General features: G+C 34.8%; 1 protein-coding gene across 1 annotated transcript; it reads left to right on the forward strand.

The window, feature by feature from the left end:
- Positions 1-1938: 1938 nt before the first annotated feature.
- Positions 1939-9080, forward strand: LOC133866532 (serine carboxypeptidase II-2). The gene is made up of 10 exons (XM_062303086.1): positions 1939-2402; positions 2778-2885; positions 3631-3726; positions 3839-3931; positions 4870-4955; positions 5045-5308; positions 6497-6630; positions 7809-7904; positions 8363-8468; positions 8741-9080. The coding sequence occupies exons 1-10, from the start codon at positions 2126-2128 to the stop codon at positions 8900-8902; spliced, it is 1422 nt and encodes a 473-aa protein (XP_062159070.1). The 5' UTR covers positions 1939-2125; the 3' UTR covers positions 8903-9080.
- The last annotated feature ends 968 nt before the right edge of the window (positions 9081-10048 follow it).

The following is a 10048-nucleotide window of genomic DNA, read 5'->3' on the forward strand; positions in this document are numbered from 1 at the left end:
AGATCAAGCAAAAGGAAAAATGGGGTTGGAAATACTTTCGGAAAATTTAGATAAAGTGATCTATTTGGCTAAAATTGACGCCCCTATGAACCTTGGATGTTATCCCGTTGTAAAACTAAGCTAACAGACCAAGGGTGTCAGAAATCCAAGAGAATAGAGTAATGCTACGTATCATCATTTTATCTTATTTTGATCTCTCAAACCTGATGTGACTTTTAAAATCACAATTGAATTTGTGATTAACCACTATTGAATTTTGATCAAATTGTGATTTTAAGTCACATCAAATTTGGAGGGATAAAATGATAATATGTAGCATTGCTCAGAAATATATCCTCCGGTCGGTCCGAGAAACATGTGATTTGAAATAACATATTTTTAAAATTTGAGTGCACTTTCTTTTCCTTTCTTTTCTTTTCTTTCTTTCTTTCTTTCTTTTTTTTTTTTTTTTTTTTTAATTTTTTTTTTTTATTTTATCTTCTTTGGTAGGAGTACCTCACAAGTCTTGGATTAAACAAGCAAATATCTCAATATCTTTCATCAATCATTGGTGGAAGAAAATTCTTGGCATACCATAAAATAAAGAGAAGAGCTACCCATTCCAATTTTTTTTTTTCTTCTAAAATTTAGTTCCCAAATAATGTGTCACAATCTCATGTGATTTATTATTTTGAAAAATGTGTCATCACCTCATAGGATGATAATACATCATTTGATAATCACTTTTGAGGATAACAATTTGAAAAATAGAGCATTTCTCTCAAATAAAACCCATAAGCATTTTACACGACATAGACATTAGACCAATGGGCTTTAGGCTTCTGAGTTTCATATGCCTTGTCAAACTTGTGACACCCAATTAAATATAAGCAACTCAATTATACAATAATGGTTGACAATGTGCCCCTAATCACATCATTAACTAAAAAAGTAATCCTAATCAGTGAGGCACCATATTGATATCAATGTATAATTGAACATGTGTATCATTTGTGGGTCCATATAAACAAGACAGAATAAATAGATCCATGGAATAAACACCCATGATGCTGGACCCATTGTTGTTATAATTTGTTTTGTTAGTGTTATGATTTGTTGTGTTTCCAATTTACTTTGAGCACTAGTATTGGAGTAGCCAAATATTTTTTCTAGTAAAAATTTGGCTACAATTTATAAAAACCACCCCAATATTATTAGCAACGTCTTTCACTTTATGAATATTTTTTCCGTACCATAAAAACAGTTCATTTGCAATGTTAAATTATCAGTAATATTTAACTGAAACGAGAGTGAACTGCATCATGTCAAATCCCCAGTTAGCAAGACATGATGAATTTAATAATTTAATTAATTAATACTTTAAACATTCAAAAACTGATAGTTTTAAGAAATCAATAATAAGTGTTTTTTTTTTTTCTTCATATTCCGACTTTGTTAGAAATTGAAAATTGCTTCCGACATCCGGCTTGTCACTGTTGCAATTCGACACGTGCAGGTCTAAAACGAGTCGGGTCGGGTTGAATGTTGGGGGCGGCGGGTTTTTGAATGCCCTTAGCGAGCCAGGCTACTTGGGCTGTCACTAATTAGTCTTTCCAACTGGTATGAGCTGGGCTTGATGCCATCTTCTAATGATATGAGCCCCAATTTGCCCAAACACCTTTACAACTAACGGTCAAGGCAGTGACAAGATGTGTTTGGTTCCGTTCCGTAATAGTGATTTGGAAACACTTCAAGCCAAAAATATCAACAACCGTTGTCTGGACCACCTGAATATCCCTTCGATTCTATCAGATAAGTTAGTGGGTGAGGTTGGTGGGTCACTTCGGGAAAGGAAAGTTCAACGAAACGAGTTCCGGAAACAGAAAACGGTTTCATGACAACGTAACCAAACCAAACACGCCCTTAGCAGTGCCCACAATCTTGGGAGATAAAAAGAGGTTTTTTTTTGTCCCTGGAGTCAGCAAAACCAGCTAGATTTTGCTTCTTTGTTGTGAGCAAAACCAAACCAGGACCATTCATTCATTGATACTTCAAAAGTTCAACCCTCAAGCTTTTTTCTCACGTTGTCCTTAGACCTTAAACATCCCATTATCTAACAGCCATTTCCTTAACCAACTGATAAGAAATGACCAAGCCCAGATGGCCTTTTGTTCACAAAATTTTGACCATCCTTGTCTATGTCCATCTGGGTATTGGTATCGCAACCTCTTCCACAGACCCTCTTGTCCAGCAACGATTAGACAAGGTTCTCAGGCTCCCAGGGCAGAGCTTTAACCTGAGCTTTGCACACTATGCTGGGTACATCAATGTCAATGAAGATTCTGGGAGGGCCCTCTTCTACTGGTTCATTGAGGCTGCTGAGGATCCTGATTCAAAGCCTCTTGTTCTTTGGCTTAATGGAGGTCAAGCTTCAAAATTTGTTCATACCCATTTTCTAATTATGATTGTTAATAATTATTGTTGTTTTGACTTGTGGTTTTTGAATTGGCATGTGACTGTTTTGCTGCTTGTTTCCGTATTGTTCTTGTGTGACTTATTACCTGTTTCATTGGAAGTGTAATGTTGTCTTTTCCGATTCCTAACTGTTTGATTGACAACTTTAAAGAATATGTGATAGGAAAAAGTCTTTATATTTGTAAGTATTTTCTAAATTGATGTTTCTTTTCTTTGTAACTCATTTGGATGTTGAAAACTAACAGCTTGTCTTGTTTTTTAATTGCTATTGATATGGTACAATCTTTTGAAATGTGTTTCTGACTAAAGACTTATTGCTTTAGGGCCTGGATGTTCATCCATTGCTTATGGGGAAGCAGAGGAAATTGGTCCTTTTCATATCGAGGCGGATGGAAAGACCCTTTATTTGAACCCTTACTCTTGGAATCAAGGTGTGGAACATCTAATGAATTTGTCAGCGTTTTTGTCTTTTTAATTTTTTTTTTCCTGTAACAAATATTTGAGCCAGAAAAAGGCGTAGCCAGAAGTAAGTAATTGTGTTTGAAATATAGATTACTGAGTTCATGAAATGGTGATAAATATAAATCTTTTTCCTTTTCTTAACTTGGCTCTTATGCTAAGATTTGATGAACAATGCATGAATTATATCAAAATGAGTCTAAACTGGAGATATTTGCATCTACCTGAAACATGGCCCAATCTGGATTGGATTAGTGCATCATTTTGCTCAGCTTACATGTAAGCCACTTCCAATAGAATAACTCCTGGCCTACATAATCGATATTATTACATCATCCTGTTCAAACTTCATCAATAAACTAACATTTTACTAGAAAATAATTACATCTGAATTTTATTTATAGCATTGAGAAATCAATTTATGGAGTTTATTGATAGATAAAACTATCAATGCAAATAATCATATGACTTCTTTACTGATTGTTTGGCATATACGCTGCTTTTCTTTAAGACTCTTTTTCGTGTTCATCTACTACTCTTGCTGACTTAATTGGTTGAACATTATGACATGCTTGCATAATTATTGTTAACCTGTTGCTCTGACTGCAGAGTGTTACTTCAAAATATTATGCCTTCTGTTTTCTGGAACTATAAGTCACATCAGTATGCTTTATGGTTTACGCAAACATTTATCTAACTAGTTTTACCCTTCTGCAGTTGCCAACATTATATTTCTTGATTCCCCTGTCGGAGTTGGTTTTTCGTATTCGAACACTTCCTCTGATCTGCTAAACAATGGAGATAAAAGAACTGGTACTGCTTTGCCGATTTTGTATTTTGTATTTTTTTTTTTAATTATGCTTTGAAAAGTCTATTATTGTGGCTAGCTCATGTACTTAAAAATTCGTCATCTTCTGGTTTGCAGCCGAGGACTCTCTTGCATTTTTTTTGAAGTGGTTTGAGCGCTTTCCTCAATACAAAGGAAGGGACTTTTATATTACAGGAGAGAGCTATGCAGGTAAAGTTCAATCTCTGTATGGCGTTAATCTGAACTAATGCGAATATTTTTGTTTGCACACTGTGGAACATATGGCATTGAAATACCTTTGTTGCTCTGTTATTCCAGCTATGTAGTTAATGGATCTTTTTCAAGCATCATTTATCGTTGGGTCAAAATTAGAGATGATGAATTATTTGTATATGTCATGTTAATTTGTGTTTTTGAATCCGAATATTTTTTGCCGCAAGTGTCTTGTTCTGGTGACACTTTACAACCATCATGAAGCAGCTTCCACGAGTTTGAATCCTATTATGTGATATAGGAAAAGGAAAAACTTCTCTTCTTTTCAAAAAACACAAACATGGTGTTTGTCATGGTTTGGGACGAAAAAAGGAAGAGCAATATTTGGTAGATTGAACATTCTATATGGAATCAGTGGGCCTAGACTCCTGAAGATGTGAGAAAGTTAAGTAAAGAGACAAAAACAAGAAATTGTATTGTAGAGTCATAATGTTCATCACAAGTAGGTCTCCTCTATCCATTTCTGGAAGGCTATTATAACGTACATGCAAAGGCTTTCTACTTGCCACCCACCTCAAAGGACTTTAAGGATAAATCCTTTAGGCTAACCAATTACCATTTGAGTACTGCTTACTTTTTGGAGTGGTGTATTTTGCCTAGTGGATTGAAGTTATCATACGACAATAGTAATCCATCATTAATCTGGTATTGCTACGCTCTACATCCTTGCAATATAGAATTCCACTTATATCATGCAATAATTTCAATTACAACGCTTCTCTCAAACAAGGGAAGTAGCTCTTTGTTCAATAATCCTATTCATGGCTAAAGAGGTTTATCTTTCTTTTTTCTTCTGCATTTATGTTTCTAAGTTCTTTCAATGTCTTAGTAGTGTGTGTATATTATGATTTTAATTACTCAAATCTGTGTTCCAGGACATTACGTTCCTCAGCTAAGCCAAGCCATTGTAAGGTACAACTCTGCAATAAAGGAAAGAACAATTAATCTGAGGGGTTATATGGTATTGGCTCTGTTCTATGCTATAGCTAAAATTCCTGATTCTCTGTATCATGTTGACTGTTTAAACATCAAAATATGTATGTTATGCAGGTGGGAAATGCTCTAACTGACGATTTCCATGACCATTTGGGGGTTTTTCAGTTTATGTGGTCGGCTGGTTTGATTTCTGATCAAACATATAGACTACTGAATCTTCTCTGTGATTTTCAGTCATTTATACACACCTCAACTTCTTGTGATAAGATTTTGGATATTGCTAACGAAGAACTTGGAGACATTGACCCATATAGCATCTTCACTCCCACCTGCCCTGCTAATGTAAGCCAGTCAAATCGGCTGCGGAAAAGAATGAATGTGAGTTATCCTAAACTATCGATATTGGAGAGTTTTAGCTCATTTTATTGAACTTTTTTTTTTTTCTTGTGAATCAAATTTTTCGTTCTTAAATATATTTTTCACTTATCTGGGCATATGAAAAACCAATAAGGTTGATCACTGGTTTGTAATCATTTTCAAATAGGTGAAACCATGTTAACACTCCCTGCCCCCTCAGTTAATCTGTTAAAAGTCCATAAAGCGGGACTTTTTTTTTTAATCATCTTTGCGCTGTTTAAGTATGAGTTAGCGTCTTAGGTGGATTTAAAAATGGGAAAAGTACTTGGTTGGCTGGGTTTCTTACTCTCTCAATTAGGTCCTTTTTAGCTCTCTAGTGGGTTCTCCATGGAAAATTTTCAGTCCATACATTTATTTACTTCTTGATTGTACTAAGGTAATTTTCTACCTACTTTTGAGATGCTTTCGTGCATTAGTGCCTTAAAAAATTAGTAGCAAGCTTCATTTGCCACAAAATTTTTAGCTTATGGCATGTCATTCCTCCGTTACTGCTGTTTGCGGAATTAGACATCCATCCAGGGTGATAAAAAACAGTATGTAGGAACTACTATACATCTTCCATGAATAGTGATCATGGCTTCTCAAATTGAGGAATCTGGAGGAATCTGTCTAATGGCTCTTCCTCCTCCTATAATCATTCTAAGAAATGCATAGTCCTGAAGTAGCTTCGCCAAGCTGGCACACGAACTGCCACAAGATATTGAAAATATCCATAGTTTGAAGTGTCCTTCCCACTGTGGAAGATTCATTAACTTTGCCCTTTTTCCCTTAACTTAGTTGGATGGGTTAAAGTGAGCTATAGATAAGAAAAAATTGAAAATAAAAAATATAACGTTGTTATCATCATCTATGATTACGTCCTTGCAGTGCTCTTTTACTCTAAATCATTATGCAACCCACCATCTTGAAAGAGTAGTTTACAGGTTTTCTGCTGTATTCACAGTTTGGAATTGTCATGTTTCAGGATTAAACTTTTCCTGTTTTCAATTCTCGATCTATGTTAATTTGTTTAACCAGCTTTGGCCTCAACAGTCACCAAGTCTAATATGATATTGAAAATCAAAATCTTGCTTCTGAAGAGATTTTTCATGAGCCTCTATAATGGTGTATCTGGTCAGATCATTAATGATTTGTAATGTCATCTGATAGATGGTTGGTCATATTAATGAGAAGTATGATCCTTGCACCGAGGCGCACTCTGTTGTGTACTTCAATCTACCTGAGGTTCAAAAGGCAATTCACGTTGATCCGGCTCATGCACCGTCTAAATGGTCAACCTGCAGGTATGGGTCTTTGAAGATATATTTAAGAGCTTATAATTGCATTCTATTAATGAGATTGATACCTTGGAGAGTCTTCTAGTGAGACCACAATATAACATAGCGGGACACTACTTAACCGAAAAGTTTAAGCCTATAGGTTTAGGCCTAATTATGTTATATTAATCAGTCACCCTTGTCACATCTATCCAATGTGAGATTAACCTTTAATGCCACTTGTTAGGGAAATTAATATCTTGAGGAATTTTATAGTGAGAGCATAACATAATATGTCAGGATACCACTAAACCGAAAATCTCAAGTGCATGGATTTGGGCGCAATTATGTTATATTAGCCACTCACACACACTTGTGACATCTATCCAATATGAGACTTTAACTTTTTTATACTCACATGTGTATACACAACACTACCTTATCTGGCTTAATGATTTAGCCATAAGAAAATATCACCGGTTCAAGTATTCCTTTTAGTTGATTGAAAAATTATGCATCATGAATGATACCCTACAAATGTGGAAGATAGCAATCCCGAATGATTAAAGCAACATTCTTATATCCACTATATGAACGTTAAGTTATCATTGATTCACAATGATTCCAAAATGTATAATGCAGTGAAGATTTGGAGTGGTTTGGGGGGAGGTTAAGGGAGGAGAGAGAGAATCCAGTCATATTTGGCTGGATTTGGGGAGCTGAAGTAAGGTTTAGCCTGCCACTGGAATAAACTAACACAGTTTGTCTTGTCAAATTGTGTGGGGAAGTCTCGCATCTTTGTTCTAAACTTAAAGAGTTACTTCATCCAGGTGTGGAATAATATAAACCTGAAAAGTAAACAATGATTTGTCTGACACAATGTCTTCATATCTTTAACTAATGCATGATAAAGCCTCCAGTTCCATATAGAGCTCACTCAATTTTTTAGAGGACCTTAAAAAGGTGGAATATATTGGAAATTTTGACTTTTTTTCTTTATGTAACTAATGGAAAAAAGTGGTATTTTAATGTTGCTTGTGCACCGTGTAAAACATACAACAGTTAATTTATGTTTTCCTTTTCTCCGTAACGAACTTGAGATAATCTTCTATTGATCTTTTATGTGACATCACTTATGCATACTTTGATAATCTTGACAGATGTAAGCCCCTATAATTTTCACTCTTTTTAATATTTTTTTGTAGCGAGGTGGTAAATGGTAACTGGAAGGATTCTCCTAGGACAGTGCTGGACGTTTATCATGAGCTGATAGATTCAGGACTGCGTGTTTGGATGTTCAGGTTCCTTTCGACTACCTGGCACATATTTTTCATTTATTCACTGCCTCGAGTATTGCTTTGATATGTAACGAGCATTTGCATTAACATGTGCCTGCAAAAGATTTAAATGCATGTGCTTTCTTATTAAGCACAAGATATTAAAGCTAGGAAGCACCCTAAAAACCTTCCATGTGTTGGAACCTGTATTATTTTTGCCTAGGGCAGTCAATTTGTCAGGTAGGACCCAAATCTAATCTCAATCCACTGCACTTTTAATCCAATTATCATTCTAAATCAAATTTTACAATTCAAATCTGAATCTGATTTTTCAGATTCTGCGTCATTTTTATTGGAGGTACTTATATGACCTGGTTTATGGATTCTAGTTCTTCTGGCAAATAGTTTTTCTTTCTGTTCAGGTGACTTCATACAAATTTCTGATAATGATCCAAGTTTTATTCATCTTTCTTGTATGACAGTGGTGATACAGATGCCATACTCCCAGTTACATCCACCCGGTACAGTATAGATGCTCTTAAGCTTCCGACTTTGCGACCTTGGCGGGCCTGGTATGATGATGGGCAGGTAAATGAAGTTCAAATATGTTAGGAAGTGGACCCTATCAAAATATGCTGATACAGGTTATTAAGGAAATAAAAATATAGGGTTTCCTAACAGAGTAACTTTTTTCTACCCTAATCCTTGCTTATCACTCTAGTTATTATATGCTTATCTCTTCAAATAAAAACAATCAGTTTTCCAATATAGAATACTTGTTTTATCACTGCATGGACCAAATAAGTGGGTTTCCAACTTATGGCAGTAAGAACTAGGAATTAACACAATTTTTTGAACAGGTGGGTGGATGGACTCAAGAATATTCTGGGCTTACCTTCGTATCAGTCAGGGGAGCAGGACATGAAGTTCCTTTGCATAGACCAAAACTAGCTTTGGCACTCATTAAAGCCTTCTTATCAGGAACCTCGATGCCAACCTTAGAACTAGTCAGTTCATCTTGAAGTTTTCCTTTTTCCTCTGCCCTTTTGTTCCTGGAATCAGAATGAAATGTGGCCACAGAAGAATAATTATTTTAAATCCAAGTGATGTCGTTAAAATGTTTTTAAGGACATTTGAAGTGTACTTAAAATTTAAATCATTGAAAGGAATTGGGATTTTATTTGTGATCTTCACAACAAATTATGAGTTGATTTAGCCTATAATGTCTCATGCATGGTTTTTGTCAGTTGACATGAGAATCATGTGTTTGAAGAACAGTTCAATAAATTAGGTTAGACTATTTTTTCCCAACCTAGTTTGAAAGAAAGCTTTGTCATTTTTTCAATTGACGTGTTTTAAGGATATATGTCGGTTCAAATGCAAGATCGATTCATAGGTGAGAACACCGATTTTGCAACTTTTTTTCCGGCTCATTTATGGATATTCGAATTTAGGAGATGGCAAGAATCCAACTATTTTTAAATGGGAAATAAGGAAGCCCATTACCTTGCCCTAGCTTTTTAAGGACAGTTTTCTTTCAAAATTCGGCTTATTAAGCTGACACGTGTGTGTTTATAATATGCATTTTCATATCTACTTTTTAAAATATATGTGAGAATCATGTATTCTCCTAAAAAGTATGTGATTCTAAGAGCAAATGTCAACCTCTTGAAGAAAACTTTATGCCCTTTTCATTCAAATATACTGCACCTTCATTGCAATAGTGTGCATTGTTTAGGTATGTAGTATTAGTGAATATACCTTGGGAAAATAAATTAAATAGTCAATAGCAAATATCACATGATATTCACATCCCCAAAACAGTGAAATAAGTACCATGATTTTATCAATAAGTGCGCTTGTTTTTTTGACAACTTGAATTTAAATTAGTTTCTTTTATTACATTAATTTAATATTAGTTATGTCGATTCATGTAACGTATTTTAAATAATTTATCATGTCAGTTACTTAAAATACATCATGGCATATTATTCTTACACAAAAATGTTATTTCCTGAAATTATTATTTTTTTAAAAAAGTTTTATTCCGTGTGCTCTCTATTTTCTGTAAACATATTTCAATAATTATTTTCTAAAAGTAAAACCAAACTTTGAAACATGCCTACTTTTTTTTTTTTGGGGGGGGGGGGGGGGGGGCGCGAAGTTAA

The sequence above is a fragment of the Alnus glutinosa genome, chromosome 4, assembly GCF_958979055.1.
Source record: "Alnus glutinosa chromosome 4, dhAlnGlut1.1, whole genome shotgun sequence".
Classification (NCBI taxonomy): domain Eukaryota; kingdom Viridiplantae; phylum Streptophyta; class Magnoliopsida; order Fagales; family Betulaceae; genus Alnus; species Alnus glutinosa.

What these genes read in the sequence shown, in the direction of transcription:
- LOC133866532 (XM_062303086.1), top strand. Translation starts at nt 2,126, where the DNA reads ATGACCAAGCCCAGATGGCCTTTTGTTCACAAAATTTTGACCATCCTT. An exon ending in CCCTTACTCTTGGAATCAAG is followed by an intron (nt 2,886 to 3,630) that starts GTGTGGAACATC and finishes ACCCTTCTGCAG; the next exon opens with TTGCCAACATTATATTTCTT. An exon ending in TACAGGAGAGAGCTATGCAG is followed by an intron (nt 3,932 to 4,869) that starts GTAAAGTTCAAT and finishes TCTGTGTTCCAG; the next exon opens with GACATTACGTTCCTCAGCTA.